General features: G+C 34.5%; 1 protein-coding gene across 6 annotated transcripts in view; it reads left to right on the top strand.

The window, feature by feature from the left end:
* Positions 1 to 18,065, top strand: part of LOC126834616 (maternal protein pumilio-like) — a 104,055-nt gene that overhangs the window by 23,950 nt on the left and 62,040 nt on the right. For all 6 annotated transcript variants that reach the window (XM_050566683.1, XM_050566681.1, XM_050566680.1 and 3 more), the window contains one exon: positions 1,915 to 2,218. In XM_050566683.1, the coding sequence (XP_050422640.1) occupies positions 1,915 to 2,218 (304 nt within the window). The remainder of the gene's footprint in view (positions 1 to 1,914; positions 2,219 to 18,065) is intronic.

Here is an 18,065-nt window from a genome sequence, read left to right as displayed (position 1 = left end):
ACACATTTCTTTTTATGTGGTTTGCTTAGATCTTTTTTGTTATTATCCATCAATCAAAATATAAAACACTACAAGACTTAAATAATTTTGATGCTGGTATCTCAAACATTCTTACTCGTTTTTAAAAGTAGCAATTGAGCCTATCAAAATTTTTTCTTTCAAACTATTGTGTGGTTTAATTTTAGTACTACTAATTTTGTGAATTAAATAGATTAGGTAGGTCAGGTTATATTTTATGACTGAGCATTAGATATAAATACATTTTTAATTTTGTTTTCTGGGCCCTCCTTTATAGTTTTATTTTGGTGAAGTTTAAAGGAGTAAATTAATGTAAAGACAGAATGAAATGAACATTTTATTGTAAGGTATTAATTTACTGGTTGTTGACGTTAGCTATGTATATTCTGCATTTCCTAGTGTGGGACCTGTCCTGAAAAAAAATCTGTTGTACAATTTCATATATTAATGGTTCAGCACACTGTTAATTTTGTATTTAATATTTAAATTAATGTATTATATTATTTTTTGAGGTAGGTTATGAAAATGAATAGTTTAAAATAAAATGTTATTATTTGTTGAATTTTATTTTTATAATCGACTAAAGAATAAAAACAATTAGTGTATACCATATATTTCTAATTATAATAATATTTGTGTTTCTAAGTATGTTTGATTCTATTTTATTATAAGCGAATTAATTAGAAATTATCAATTTTAAAATTATGATTTCAATTTTCTGTATTTGATACAAGTCTTGATTTCATATTCTAGTAATCAACAATATTTTCAAAATATCGTATTCTGAGAATGCAATTTTTTTAACAATACTTAAAAAATTGTATTATTCAGTTAAGATGCTTTTCATTCATAATGTCAATGTTGTTATATCAAAACATTTTTCCATGATACCTAACCGATTAGGTTTCATTAAAAGCATATTCTTTTAGTATATTGTTAACTTCTATTCTTAGCACATTACCTATTGTGTGTGTTAAGTGCTTGTAGATACATTTTTATTTATTGATTATTTATTTCTTTTTAATTTTTCTTTTTTGTTTGCCCTTATTTGTCAATATTATGGTTAAAGTGAAATCTTCAATATTTTTGTGAATGGAACACACACAAATCTTTCTTATATTATTTAAACAAAGTTATGTTAAAATAATCTGGAAGAGAAAATTTTTGTTTTTGACTTCTTGTAAAAATAATGTGTGTTGGTAACTTTTCATTTTTTGTTTTATTTTGTGAATGAACTTGAGGATATTGTCACATTACATTCTTGTTATTTTATTTTACTATTTCTATTTGTTTTGAAGTTCATTAATAGCTTTATAAAAGTACATAACAAACACAGCTGGATTTTCCACAGTTAATGAATGAATTAATTTTTAAATTCGTACATTATTTTGTGTTTTTTTGTTAAACTATTTTTATAATTTGGGATACTTTGTTTTCTTCGTAAAACTGTTTACTTTTTTTGTTTGATTATTCAATGTCTAATGTCTGGCAACAATTGTTTTAAATTTTGTCTGTTTGTAATGTATTTGTATTGTTATATTTTCTTGTTTTTTCTCTCTAAATTTTAGTATAATGACCTACAAGAGTATTTTTTTCTTTCTTTAGTAACAAGATTTTTTCATAACAAAATATCGTAGCCCATGTAATATATTTAACATTGCAACGTTTGTTTCATCTAAATAAAAGATGTTAGCTCAGAAAACTTGTTTAATTTATGACGTATAAAATGTATTAGGGGCGGCTTTAGTGTATCTACAAAATATTATTAACTTAGGTTTTCAATAAGATAGTGGTATTTCTTAGGAGGCTCAAAATTTTCAGGATGTAAACTATTTCTGAAAGTATATATTTGGATAGTGAAGTAAACCAAAATTTATAATTTTTTTTTTGTTGCAGCCGACAAGCATCGCCTAGCGAAGAAGAAATTAACAAAAATGCAATGAACGCAGTTGCGGGAAATCAAGTGCCAAATGCTGGCGCTAATAATGTCGTCGTAATTGACAGTTTGCACAATCTGCACCATCAGGGACAATTAATGAACCATCATCATCATGGAATGACTATGCCAATGCATCAACAGTTCCAAGTACAGGGCGACCCTCAGCAGATGGACATGAACTCTTATCATGCTGGCAATGCTCAACAACAACAGGGCGCCATCGACTCTCAGGGAAATGTCATGACTCCGTTCGACATACAGGTATGTTTTTATATTATAATTAATATATTTAAAAAAAAAAAAACATTAATAATAAAATATATCTGTAAAAATTAACTCCTTCTCAGCTTCGCATCGAAGCTAGAAATTAAATGCAACCTTGTATTAAGCTTTGGTAATAGGTACAGTTTTAAGGTGAAGAAATAATGCATTCTAAGCTATACATCCAAATTAGAAATCTTTAAAAATAAAAAATAAACTGTTTCAATAAGTTCTCTTTAGGAAATTTAGCTCATAGTTTTCAGTCGTAAATCATCTGTATAATTGTCAAATTAATTACATAGTATAATTTTTAAAATAAGTAATTTACAATAAAATTTAAACGACTTATTCTTAGAAAAAATAAACGATTTTTATTTAATAGGTAAGTTTCAATTAATAATTAAAAACCTTCCCTGGTATTAAAATGAATACCTGCATTTTTGACCATGGGTATCCGTAAAAAATAATCCGTTTTTTTTTAATTACACTGGTTAAAACACAGGTTTCTTATTTACCTAGGGACCTGTGTATATTTTAATATCCGTCTCGGTAACCTCTAATATCAACCGTAAGACATAAATATAATATATTATAAGTATATTTTTCATCTATGTATGAAGTCTTGCCCACTATGTTACTTTTATTTCGTTAAATTACTCATAGATGGAGCCACTGTACTGATTATCGGATAATATATATTTTTTAAGCGTTCCATCCGCTGTGAGTTACAGCAGGACTTTTGTTAATGACTAGAACATTTTTTTATTGTAATAATTGTAAGAATAAAATGAATAATTAAAATTTTTTTTTTGTTGAATATTTATTCCGTCAAGTTAAACATATTCAGCACAATAAAATGAAATGAATGTTCATGACGAACTTTTAATGCTGATTATTATTATGAATTATTCCTTATATTCTTGACGCCCGTAAAATTAAAATATCTGTGTTGTATTATTATTGGTATTAACGATTAACTAAACTTTTTAAAAACAATCATTTTATTTCGTGTTAGCCATAAAGAACCAACAGTGTACTTAGATTTTGGGTCTTAAACTAACTGGCTGAGATCTTTACCATGTTCTCTTTAACTATTACAATAAATAAATAATCATCAAAACAAGTACGTTTTTAGGAAAAAACCCTTCAGCCGAAAGATTGCGCACTTCGAGTATGCATGTTCTACATCCCTATTCAGTATTGTGTAAAATCCTAAAGGAGTTAAACCAGGGCCGACTGGGTTAAACTGCTGCCGATTTTTCCTCGACGATAACCAGAGACGTTTAATTCGGCCGGAAAAACGGGTATTATTTCTTTGGAAATGTTCGACCGTTGGAACGACACAACGCCCAAGACACCGAGGAAGTCTTGGGTTAAATTGAATTTTCGCCAACTGTTATATTTGTCATTGTAATCTGGCGCAAAATCTCGACTACTCGCAAGCGAATGATTTCTTACAAACTTGATTGGCTAGAAAGTTTCTTGTTGGCAAACCCAAGGGGATTTTGGAGTACAATGTGTTTGATAAATTGGCTTGTAAATGTAAAATTCTCTTTAGCAGGTCTGGGAGCTAGTTAGTTTTATGGATTTTTTTTTTATGTTTTGAATTTGAAGCTAGTGTCATGTTAACTATAAGCATATAGTCGTAAGAAGTCGTTTATAATTAATATTCTAGTTTTTTTTTATTAGGGGTGTGAAAAATTCGGATTTTTAAAAACTGATAAATTCTACTATTTACTTCTCTTGAATGTGTTCTAATTATTCTAAGATAAATGATTAATTATAAAAATTGTTTAATCAAATTTATTTAAAAACGATACATTGTTTCAAATTCTTTTTTCTTTTGTTGTATAATTTTTGTATTAAATTTTTTAAATTGGATACTCGATACTTTTCTATGTTGAATTTATAAGCCATACAAAGGATTCAAATAAAGTTAATATTTTTATTATAATTAGGAGGTTGATGTTCTCGTTACAAGTGTCGTTTTTTTTAAAACACGTTTTTTACCGTAAAATATGTATAAGTCAGATCTTATCTATCTGTATTTGATTAATAATTTTCATCTTTTCTTAAAAAAAAAAAAAAATAATATGTATTTTGCTCTCATGTAAAATTGTATAATAAAAACACTTTTAATTATTGGATGATTAACGGTGATGGACTATTTTTAAATAAATTCTCTCATATTTCATTTATTTCAAAACACAAATTTTGTTTTATATGTACCCAGGTCTTTATTAGTGGATTAATGTGAAAAAAAGGCCTTGTCTCCTTGTACTACTCTCTTGTTCAAAAGTTAACTTATCGTTTGTTCGTAAATCATTATTAGTCTTAACCATGGTATTTTTTTTAAAAGCGTCAAAAGTTTTTTATCTGGTTCCCAAAATATTTAGAAGCGGTCGTTCCGAAGTGTTTGTGTAGTAGTCTGTCAGGCGTTGCGTTTTCCTCCGTTTGATTTTTTTATTTTGGTTTGTAGTATATTTTTTCTGCATTCTTTCTTCACTGTTTTGTAATGTTTATAGAATCGTTACATCGTCGACACTCCCACTCAGTGTTTTTTTAACACACACCTCAACTGTTTTTTGTGCCAAGCGTTTGTTAAATTTCACGCCAATTTGGCGTTTTCAACGTGTCTCGCATCAATACGCTTACCGGCTCGCCTAAGTATATTTATGATGCCAAGTGAGTCTGCAAAAGCTACAACAAGGCATACAATATAGTCGCATTGATGTTACATTGTAAATATTTTGTCGTCGAGACCAAATAGTTGATGAAATATACCTCGTTCTATCCGTAATGGCTATAGCGGGTACGGAGAAGGGCGGTTCTGTAGTATAATTATTATGTTTATTTTTTTTCGCCCCAAGATAAAAATAGTCACTCCTCTCTCTCCTTCGCCTGCTCTGCCGGTCTCTTGCGCATAGACTTTTGGGATGGCGCCCAAAGTGGTCTGACAGGGTCCTTGCTCGTTTTCCGGACGCTTTCACATGACATATGACTTGTGCGTCTCTACAGTCTTGTATGTATTATGCTGTTAAAGTGAATTGTGTGTGTGTTTGCTAGACCGACAGGGTGGTCACAGTTCGTCGGCAATGGCGTTAAATGCCACGGCCGTCGTTCCACGTTAATAGGAATAATAAATTATTATCACATATACATACGGAGAGCCGGTGCTGTTGTGTCTTCATGTCCGATTAAAACTTCTACCGAAAGGACGGTAACATACTAATTTTAATGCATTTCCTACATGTTTTCACACACAAATATAAAAGGCATTAGAAAAAAAAAAAACATTGTATTTTAGTATTAAAAATGTCATGGTAAACTTTTTGAATTTGGTCAATTATAGTTTTTGAGAAAAATGTTTAACTGTATAATTAAAAGCTTATATTAGAGTGTTGGCGAATCGAGTTTGTCATATTATATTAAAATTCGATTGCATATTATGTTGTTTCTCATCAGTTGAATCTCACGATTATAACCATATCTTATCGGCAGACTCACTTTCTTATCGTAGTTTATTTCGTAAAAATATACATTGATTTTTTTACACTCAAGGCACAATATGTCCAAAGGACGCGATTTGTTTTGTTCTCAATGTTTTAATAACCCCGAAACCGTAATTGTCTTAAAAAAATAATTAATAATATTTCTAGTTAAAAACTGCGTTTACCAGTTTAATAACTAAAGCGATTGTCAACAAAAAATCGCAGTGAAAATTTGTCCAATGCCGAAGGTATTTCTCAATGCCTGAAATTCCCATGGATAATTCAAATTTAAACGTCGCTTTTATTCCTTCGCAGTAGTCGACAAGACGTAGGTTCGGATTCTCTGGAATTCAACCTCTTTCATTACTCTTTCGGCTGCCGCCTATCCCATTCCCATTTTATTTGGCAATTCTAAGAAAACGAAAATTACAAATACCGCTTTTAAAACGCAAACAACATAAAAGCAACGAAACGATTAATTTGGCTTTAAGTCGCGCATACCCAATCGAGTTCAAACATCATCGTCGGCATAGATTCCAAATGCTAGCAAGACAAATTAGTTAATACGAATTAGTATTATGTTGTACCCGAGAAGTTAAACTTAAGGTCAAGTTAAGTTTCCGGGACATTAACAGTTAAAAAATAACAACCAAAAGATTCAAATTCTGACAATTATACCATACTTTTTATCTACTTAAGTTTTGCATTGATGTGTGATTATTTTTTTTAATCATTTTTAATGGTTTTGAAATTGTGCTCCGACTCAAAAACCTAGTTGAGTTACATCTAATTATAACACAAGACAATATAAATTACATACATCGTTACGATTTTTTCTTAGAAGATAGCCGGTTTTTTATCCAAATGCGCGTCTTATCAATAGTTTTATCACACATGATAATGTCTCCTGTGTTATTTGTCTTTATTTGCGATTGCGTTAGTCATCGGCGACGATAAGGAGAACAATCATAATATTATCTCGCTCGTTGCGTTTCGATTAATTTCATTTAGCGAAATCTTTTCTAAAAGCTATTTGTTCAAAACTTTTTTTTTTTGATTTGTCGTTAAAAAGATTGCCTGTCCGTAGGGTTTCTTATAAATGGGAGGCGCTCTATATTATTATGCAAAGTGGTAAACTTGTTCAATAAGAATGCGTATTTTGTGTCAGTTCGTTTCGTTTTTTTGTGTAATTGTCTTGTCGTCGAACCTTTTTTCCCTTCAGTCGTCTGGAAAGTCTAAATTCACTTGGTATTTTTTTTTCGTTCTTACTTCTTCGTAGCCGACCGGATTACATATGATTTATTTTGCAAATTCGTCTTACAAAAACATCCGTTGCTTGTTCCTCAACAAAACGAACGGTCGTTTTTGTGCGTGATCCGGATTTTTAGAATCTTGAAATTAGAGACACGTTAACATCGACTGACTCGTGTTTCGTTATTGGCGGTGTGGAGTAGAACATAAGTATGTTTATATTAGTTATTTTCTGAAGAGTATGCATTTTATTACGAATGTGAATACCGAGCGCACACTCGTCTCTAAGGCGAGCAAGTGTTGTCGGTTCACACGGTATAAATGTATGTGTAAAGTAGACAAACTGTAGAGTTTGCTGAGAACAGGTGAAGAACTCGTACATAAATCTTAATTCCCTCGGGATAAAATTACTATACTGGGCCAACGTGACCGGCAGTTATCTTTCCCTTGTCTTTATATATATATTTATAAATATGTATGAATCATTTACGCCTTAACGGATGCCAGACATCAACCGCGAAGACGCTAACAACGAAGCTGTTGTTATTGTGTCACCTCCCGTCCTACATTTTAAACTTAAATGACTAAAAATAATTAGCCTAAACTGGTTTTCGACCAGTAAAAATTTCTAGCAAGCAAATTATTGTTAATTAAAAAATGCAAGATGCCTAATATATACGTTACCATTTAACAATCTTAAGTTCATAAGGTTTCAACACTTGAAACTGGGTTGGGTTATATTGTTGAAATAAAAGCGCGAAAAAGAATAATTAAAAAAATGCTTAATACTTAAAAAAATATTGTTTGGGTCGTAGTTAAACCAGTCATCCTATACACAATAATAAATGCTGCTATTACTTAACCGAATTGGATGACATAAAACGATAAACCCGTCACAGAGTTCTGATTTTTCTGATTAACTTAAACAATTTAAGTATAACGAGATCTAGACAATTTACGAAAAAAACTATCCTAGAAGCAATAATAATAATAATAAATGCAAACACATAAATTATTATGGAGTCACCACCGTATCCGCGGTTTTCTAAGATGACAAATTAACATAAAATATACATTATTATTTTTATTTACTACACCTATTGCACGTTCACTTTGTCCAACATGTGTATAAACCTTACCTAACTATCTGTATCAAATGCTAGTGAAAGCGTGAAAATCTTAACGTGTCACATAAATACTTTTGGCGCAATAACGCTTAAATCGTATCTGCAGAATAAGGGGAAAACGCTATTTTTATGCTCTGTAAAATGCTCAGACCCGTTTACCCATTTTAGTGTTAAGCAACGGCAGACATGCACGATGCTGCGACAGTTACTTGTTTGAGTTCTACTTATATTTATTTACAATTAAACGTTTAAAACCCTGTGTTGATGGACACAAATTTATAAGCATTACAACTAGCACATCGAATGATTAACAATATGTTTGTGATAAGATTAAAATTGTATTATGGAAAATTCTGTTCCAGAAAAATCAATCGTGCAGATTGATGTAGTTGAAAATGCAATCGTGATCAATTATCACCATAATTATTATATATTAATATTTTCAACGAGTATCCTAACATCGGATTTTCAAATATTTTATGTTGTACTTTCAACACAGTAGAGTACAATTATTCATTGTAAATATAGTTGGAATTCGAACGGAGTAACTTAAACGTTTTGGTACAACATTTAAAAAAAATGTTTTGAGTGTAGTAAAAAAAATCGTGAAACGGGTATAGTAATGTGTTGTATTGTTGGAATTGTTGTTACCTCCATAGTTTGTTTAGCGGACTGCCGACATAGTGTCGAACAGGGTAATATATTATTGTATATTATATACAAACGGCACATGTCGCTTGACAAACGTAGAACAATGTAATAATAATAATAAGAGCGCCACGACGTGACGTATACATATCGTTGTTTTGTGCTTAGACTCGGCGCACTCCTCCCATGTGTATAAAAGAAATAGTGGGGAAAAAAATAAAAGTTTTGGCATTCGACTCGGTCACCGTGGCTGTTGTATAACTTTTGAAAACTCAGTTTTACTCTCGTTATAACAGCTGCTGTCGTCTGAAGAATCGTCGAATTTCTGTGTACGAACCTCCGTCCATCTTGGACAAATTCTATTATTATTATATATTTTTTTTAAAAATCTACATTGAAAGCTTTTGTTTGTAGTTTTCTTGTATACGATATGGAAATCCGTTCGTTTCCCAAGCGGGGTTCTGACGCAAGAATAGTAAAAGTCTGTATCGCTGTAAGGGAATTTTCGTCACTGTTGAGAAATGTAGTGAAAAATGTCACACGTGATATTGTATTTTATACATTTCTGATTGTTTGAGTAATTTCTAGTAACTGTCCAAATATCGATTGTTTAGTGTACAAGTGTCTTAAGTTTTTTTTTTTTAAGGAAATTGAGTTTTGTATATTAATGAAGTCGAATAATAATAATAATATATTATTACATTTTCTAACGTCGCTCTTTTAACACTACGACATAATGCACTTGTGACACCGATGTCATCGATGTATACTCTCCTGGGTTTTATCGCAATCACATAGATACATAAATTCAATAGAGCACAAGAGCTTTTGAAACGGTCATAAGGAATAGTAACAATTGTCATGCGTTAAAAGGCTTAGTGCCACATAGAAATGCAGGGATATTTCTATGTAAAGCTTCGGGATTTCCGACGTGCAGTGCTGATGTTACTTTCCCTACATACCCTTTTAGTAAGGCCAGTAAGGTTAACGACAAGCCTCTAATCGTGGTCTGAGGTCGCCGGGGGTTCAAGTACATATTTGTTTCATGTTGTGTGCGAATCATACTTAAACGGGCAATTGTTGCGAAGAATTCAGCATTTTGTATTGTATAGCAGTGTCACGCACGAGCAAGCTCTCTTTTGCTTGCCACGGTCTTCGCCGGTCACGGTCAGACGAACTCGGCGACAAGGAGACACTCATCCCCCCCCCCATTCGTTTCACCATCGCAAGTACGTTGACACGCGCCGTCTTTCCAGCAACACTTTGCGACACTTCGTCTGTCATAAATATAACCTCTAAAAACCGCTAGCCGAGGAGACGTTGCCGTTGATTTGAGGGCGGGTTAAAGGAGTTTTGCTCTACCGCCAGGTGTGTAGTGCAAGTACGGTTTCTCCTTCCAAATTGGTCGTCACAACGGCGGCCGGCAAGGAGAGGAGAGCGTGTTACGATAATGAAATCCGGCGATAGGGTTATTAATAGGATCGAACGGCTGGCACGAGCGCCTATAATCGGAGCAGGCCGGTGCGACGAGAGGGTGAGAGCACATCTCGTTCTCGCACGCAGAAAAGTAAAGTACACACGGTGGTTTCCGTTGTAGGCCGGCCAGAATTCGGTCACCGAGTCGCGCGTGTACAACACCTTTTGCCGCATTTGTTTTTCTAAAAAAACGCTACCAAGTAGTGTCTAGTGGGTCCGTCACTAAGCTAATAATAAAACTGCCATGTAGACCCGACGCGCAGAGCAAGTAGTATAGTATTAGTATTGCACTCTGAAACCGGCGAGTTGCTGCGTGGAACGCTCAATCTTCGGTGGTCGCCGATCAATCAACGTCCTGGCCGACCTGAATATTAAAGAAACCCTAGCACTTCCCCACAAGTCACCACATAGGATTCCCGATATCTTATAACGCTTTTTTGTTGTCCATCCTTTTCCCCTCTACTACTACTCTTAATATAATATGTCTTTTTTTTTTAACCGCGTTGTAGACGGAACGGATTTAAATTTTGATTCCTCAAATCTGGGTAGGATTTCGCACCGACCATCTCTTAGCCCATTCTTCTACCCTCCCAGTCGACCCACCAAACGACCTGTCGTAGTGATCCGGTTAAACCGAAATTCAACGGCAATCCATCGCCGAGCGCTTTTTAAATTTCAGTTATCCCGCGTAGGGTTTTTTATTTTTATTTTTTAAATCCGTCTTATACCCACACACAACATATTGTCGCTCTTTTCACATTAGTTTCGGATTCCATATAGCTTGTTTCAAATTTGAGTTTACTGAAATCCGATAGGTAAACATCTTCGATATAATTTAGTTATTATTGCGCAAAATCGTTTTTCAACACACAGAAATAAATACATGTTAGGCCAACTAAATTTTTAGTTAAAGCAACTATACATTTCGTTCGGCCAACTAAATGTTTAGTTAGGCCAACTATTTATATTATGTTCTTCCAACTAGAAATTTATTGTGTCCCTATATTAACCATAATTTTAGTTGGACCAACTATTTTTTTGTTTCCGTGCAATGGAGTCAATTAATAACGTCAATATAAACCTATCGTTTTCAAATGGCTTTCAGGTTCAGTACCTCCTTACTGTGGTGACTGTATTTATTGTATAGCCGACTGTTGTTTGATTTCGAATTCACAAAATAGTGGAGTCGCACAGGGGCCGGTTAGACGGTGACAGTGGGAAAAGTTTTCTGTCCACGAGGAGTTGCTGTGACCCAACTCAAAAATAACAATGCCCATCGAAACCTAATGTGTGTACCAGTGTTGTATAAAATATTCGTCCCTTCAACCAGAAAACGTCTCTCCAAGCACACGCCGAAAATAATTACACTTGTTCACTTGTACTATGTTATTCGATATTGGCCTTGTTGTCGGCTGTATCGTACATTTTGCTTCTGTTTAATTGTTTTATTGCTTTCGTGCCACGTCCGTGTGCAAAAGCGGTAGAATTCAGTAAATATTTAAATGTATAGTAAACATATATGTAAATTTGATTGGCTTGCTTCGATTCAATTATCGCTATTCTAATAATAGGTCCTCGAGATGCCAGCTTGGCTGTGAATTTAATTTCACAAATAATGCAGGGGTTCTTTCGTGTCCATTATTTTTTTCTAAGTGTGTCAGGTTTCTTTTTAACATCTTTTGGCTAAAGCAATCGATCAGCGATATGTTGAATTAAAATTTTTTTTTTTATACAAAACTCTGTGCGGCCCATTCAATACGCCAAAAGTTAGGTATGATTTAATCGTATTGTCACTGCTTGTTGCTTGTTTGCCTATATATTCGGCTTTGATCGTCCCTGTCTATTTCAATGTGACCGTATATTCACGTTAAAGTTATCAGATTATTGGCTTTAAAAATAGGTATTCGTTTATATATATTTTTCACGGTTTGGCGATTTCCCAACTGTGGCCGTCGTCACCTTTCCAAACGGCCAATAAACCTTCATCGTCATTGCCGCTACGTTCTCAGCGCTTATTTATCTTCTAACCGACAATTCGCTTCGAATCACTTTGAGGATTTTCATTCAATCGTTTTTTTTTAATTTTTAATAAACCGCGCCACTGCCTCGCAAACGCCGACCGCGACGTAGGTTATGCTCGGCAGATTTTTCCGCGTAGTTAGGTGTGTGATACTTCCCGGTCAATCTACTGAAGTTGTTGGTCTGGATAAATGACTGCTTATCGGCTACTTTCTAGGTTCAAACTAGGGGATTGACCAAAAACCATAGTATTCGCCAAACGTCGATTACAATCTTTAAACATAAGTCGTTACGAAATCGGAACGATACCGGCGTATTACGCGGTTAAGTAATCGTTTTGCTGGAACAAGCTTCCTTTACAGATAAGCTCCGCCGTGTATCGCTATAAAATAATAATTAAGACATCTCCATCCCCCGCCATCGCCTCCGTGCTATAGCGATCGTTCACGAGAAAAGGGTCTGATTACTCATATGCGCCTTAAGCTCATTAATAACGGCCGAGCATATCTCCTCCCGTCCAACCCCAATGCCCTTGTCTAGTTCAGGCTCTTTTCCGCCGTCTCCTTGTCTCGCGCGCCGGCAATTCGGCAAAAACTCTTCTCTACTTCCCTCCCCCCATTAGGTCATTCACCACTCTCACCCATAAACTTCACTTTTTGGTCGCCCGAGCGCTTGGTTTTGTTCGGCGAACGTTTAAAAATCGTTAAGACTCTAAGCTCTCCCATCCGCTCGTGTTTAAGCCATAAAAAACTGGGGAAAGGAAGGGTGACGTCTTTTCCCTATTATTTCTTATTAATCCAAATTCATCGGACTTTCGCCGTATGTGTGTGTCGTTCAGAAACGACGAACGAACCGTCTCCGGGCGTTCGTTTCAATTTAGAAGTGGGCATTGATACAATATGGACCCAAAATAAAAATAGACACATTTGCACGTATAAACAGTGGCGAAATCATGTCATCATTTTTTGATTGGGGGTCTCAAACAGTATCTCTAATGATATTTATGTGAATGTATTCAAATCGGGCCATATCCGAGACAGGAGAGGCGGCAGTTTACACCTCTGTATCCCTTAGTGTGTGCAACTCGTAAAATGTTATAAATTTACTTCATTTTGCCTTTTGATATTTTATTTATAATCATACATTTACAATTTGTATTATCAATCAATGCAGTAGGTTGAGACTTGATAATACTTGGATCAATTGTTAGGTACGTTTGCCTTTCTCCGTCGGCGCATGTCAGTTGGAAATAACATTGCACAAAGTTATTGACGAAGAGAAGAGTTAGTCGCATGTGCCAATGACCCACTACTATAGAACACTACACTTGGTACTTCGTCGGAGAAAAAAATCTCTTCCCGTCGGACGGCGGCCCCGTTATACGGTTTTTTTTTTATTGACTGCCGGCGAACGTCGACCGGTTTACTGCGTTCCTCTGTCGTTAAGCAAAACGGTTCAAGTTTGTTTTTCCTTTTTTTTAGTGTCGTTATGATTTGCTACAAAATGGCCGTCACGGGATCCCGGGTACAGGCGGCAATCCCTGTAAATACTCTCCTGAGAGACACTGAGCACGTATAGGAATTGGCGACAAATTGCAATGGCTACAGAGTATAATAAATAAATGAAAGAAAAAAAAAAAATCTAAAACTACATGTCTTTTATTTCTCTCCAGCGCAGGCCGTTGGAATGAGTTTTATACGTCACCGTACATAATGTATGTGGTATTTTTTTTTTACCTTGGTCGGCGGACGAAAACGAATTTTGGTCGTTTTTTTTTTTTTACTATTTGTGTGTGAGCTGCTGCGCTTACAGTGTCAATTATTTCATTGTGGAGTTCTTGTGTGCCTCCGCCGTCGATTGGTCAACGACCGGCCGTCGATGAACACACAGTTGCGGTCCAAGAGAGGTGTATTATAATATGACGTATACAAAAGGTATATACCGGTCGTGGTAGCAGTTCTACGATATTATATATATATATATATGTATGTAGTATAAATTATAGTAGAGCATGTTGTTGTGAAATGGCGGGAGAGGAGAGAGGTTGACGACCCGGTACACGGTTTTAATCGGACGACCGTGACGCGGCCGATCCATCGTGTGCGTTCGCGGTTCTTCAGGGTTAAACAGTAATAAATAATAATACATACAAAATAGTGACAAACCGCGAGTTGAAAACGATACCGTCTCAAAAATAAACATGGGTAGTCTTTCGAAAGTCACTTAAGCCTTTTTTTGTCGAGAGAAATTTTCTAACGACAAAACTGATTGTTGGTCTTGGTTTTACCCGTTCCACTATGGATTTCTAGCAAAAACACCTGTTATGAAATAAAAAGAGGATGGCTTTAGAATGGAAAGTCTTTATTCGTTTTTAAAAACATTCCTTAGAATATAAAGTTCAATAATAATTTATTACGATTGTCTGTAATTTTATATAATTACTAAAAATCTAGATACATTTTTTTTTTTTATACAAAATCAATATAAATATAAAGATTTGAAATCGTGTACCACTCTCAACATGTACAAGAGAACGATATCGAATTAGTCATTTAAATGTTGGACATACATAAAACAGTGTTGATTGGTCGCGCAACGCCCTTTTACCGAATTGTTATAGATCAAAAGGGTTGCACGAACATCATGTGTTGATAGAATTATTGACAAAAAACGTCAGGTCTTTCCGTTACCGTTTTATGCTATATAGTTGTGCAACTGAGATAAAATTTGTTATTTAAAGCATTTTTTTATTCAGGAGAGTTAAAAAGTAATTAATATTTTTATTTGTTACAGGTGAGTACGCTCAGTAATTCTATTAAAAACGCTCAAAAGCGACTGTGGGAACTAACGAGTGAGTAATAGTAATTATGAAAGTTTGAATTAATTAAAAAAAGGGATAGATTATATTACTTAATTAATCTGGATTTTTCATATTAAATCCAACGAATTGGAATCGTGCTCTGCTCTACATATTGTTATTGTGTACCGTTCATTCAATTTTTGACCATTTTGTAATTCAAGTGTTCTATTTTTGCATTTGACAAAAACGTACAAATCATTTTGAAGGAGCTACAGATTTCTTTTTGGGGTTGGGATTATAGACATTTTGGGATGTTATGATCGGGGAAAATGTGGTCGGTTTATTCGATTTGTGGTCACTCTTTTTGACGTGATTTCTCGCACTTCTATATATCGGAGGCTGACTCTCCTATCGCGGTCGTGTGGTGTAGTGTGTGATATGTAGCTCAAAGTTTCGGATTAAAACTTTTCGATGTATTATATAATACTTAAAATGGATTTGTTTCGCAACTAGACAAATCCAAGTGTCCCGTGTGTATTATATAGAATATAGATGTACCTATTCAGGCTTTGACTATAAACTACATCGGCGGCTACTACTTGGCCGCAGCAACTGTCGATTGGGTTGTCCGACGATAATTATTAATGGAAGTCGTCCGTTGGATTATTATTATGGTAGTGGTTTGCTGTTGTACCTGCAGCTCTCGATTTAATCCTAATGCAGTCACTAAATCAAGTGCCAACGGCCTTGTCGGATAATTTATTAGCCTATTTCGTTTGGAAGAAATGACGGTGGCGGGGTTAGGTGTGAGAAATCGGCCGAGTCCAATTGGCTCTGCCGTGGAAACCCGTAGCCCGGGTGAAAATGAACTTAAAATCGGATTTGCTGATGTTTTACGCTTTCCCCAAAACAATAATGTTTATTTATTTTTCTTGTAACAATAGCATTTTTCGACCAAAGAAAGAAAAAAAAAACACTTCATTTATTTACATAACTTCTGTTTTTTCCGGATATTGATGTACCGAAAACAGTGTGCGCTTTTAAATCGCTGTGCCTCCTTGTAGAAGACCCTATTTATGTATTTAAATAATCTAATAAATATGTACAAGTCGCGTTTATTATTATTATTTTTTTTTTCGGACCGATTAAATGTCAACGACTAATGACGAGTACGAGAATAACATATTTCTATTTGGCTTTTCGTTTTTAGTGCTGTGACACTGTTTTTGAATTTCATTTATAAAAAAAATAAAATTAAGAGACAAAAGATGAAATTTCCGGACATTATTAAAGTGCTTTTAAATTTCTTTTATTTATACAATTAATTTATTATTTTATTGTAGTTCCGAATCCAAATAGAGTACGACGACGATTTGACAGAAATATAAAAGTGTATAAATGTTTAAAAAAAACAAATGACATGTTTGATGAGTAGCCAAAATGCAAAGTACTTACATACTTCAGTTTAACTCAAAATGATGAGGATATAATGTATGCTCAAATGTTAGTTACCTTCTAGATTCGTACGTCGAGTATCTTAATGTACTTACATATTTACTGTACTTAAAAGGTCAAGTGACGTTGACAAATTAGCAAAATATGTAAATTCGTTTTTCCACAAGTGGCGAAATACCCATCAAAAACTGACATTTCGATACTAATTTAATGACTTAGCAGGGTTTTAATCAACTTAGAATTTTTTAAATAAAATAATCGTCATATTTGAATTTTTATTGAAAAAGCTTCTGCTATTATAATACTATGATGTATTTCACATGTTAATTAAAATAAAAAATTTTATATTTTATAAAAAAAAAATTGCTTTTAAACATTTGCCTTCATTTACGGCTATCCTCTAATATATAATGCAGCTTTGTTTTTGCTTTGACAAACCGACCTGTATGTTTTTACTGCTATATTGAGACATTCAACGTAACCCAAGGACAAGAGGTAGGGTATGGGGTGCTAGGGTAATTTCTGCCGGCATCTGCCGCCGCATCGCCAGACAAGGGCTGTTGGACGTGCAAAATGACCGCCACCGCCGGTCCTGAATGATATTTATCATTTGGATCGACAGATTTTATGACAACCTCCGCCGTCGCCCAATTAATCCTCGGCCGCAGTATCCCATTAAACACGGCGACGGCAACAGCACTTGCAATTGTTGCGGATATTTGTAAAACCCTAAGCTTTTCTGGCGGCAATCCATTACTTGGCGGTACAGTTTTTGGTACACACTCAGATTTCGCAAATCATAACTGTAATAATAATATTATTTGTCGGCCACAACACTTTTGAAGGGTGTACAAATATTGTACACATTGCGGGCTCGTTATAAATCATTATCCAATCATTATTTGTTCCACGTCCTCTCCGTTTGTATATTGTAATAATATTATATTTTATCTTTATCTACACGTCGCGTGTCGGAGTGAACTCGTGAATTAATATAATAAAACGACGGCGACGGAAGCGATGTTATTATTATATTTAACCGAAAGTTTTAAATTGATTAAAATCATTCGCGGCAGTCGCCATAATCCATCAGTCATCGGTATCCGCGCATCGGTCGGTGGTATTATGCCTATATATGTGCACCGAGAGTAAGAGGAGTGGGTCACCGGTTACGGTAGGAATACTTTGGGGGGGGGGGGGTTACGTTTTGATTTATTGTTTCTAAATATTGGAATCGAAAGCGAACGGTAAACTTTAATTCCTCCTCCACCCTTCTGTTACCGTATATCACAATATCTCAGACGTTATTTTACCGCTTAAGTATAAACTTCGGTTTTGCATGCCTTCCTTCTCTACCAGCGTGAGTGTCAGTAAACAAAATCGTATGAGGTTCATGCCGTTTAGACGCCACCGTTTTACAAACGAAAATCATGAAAATTCTTTAAACAAAAATTCCCTACCAATTCCACCTATCTCTTCCTTGATGGCGGTTGAATTCCAACGATTTCCACTGTCCGGAGGGAAAAAGGTTGTTTAAAATTAATCTAATCATTCTAGGAAAAAACCGTTAAAAGTTAACT

The sequence above is a fragment of the Adelges cooleyi genome, unplaced genomic scaffold, assembly GCF_023614345.1.
Source record: "Adelges cooleyi isolate 19-005CV unplaced genomic scaffold, UGA_ACOO_1.1 ACOO_flye_CR_arks_rails_tigmint_CR_PRNA_21, whole genome shotgun sequence".
Taxonomy (NCBI): Eukaryota; Metazoa; Arthropoda; class Insecta; order Hemiptera; family Adelgidae; genus Adelges; species Adelges cooleyi.
The sequence above is the reverse complement of the archived record's forward strand: the minus strand, read 5'-3'. Positions and strand labels throughout refer to the sequence as shown.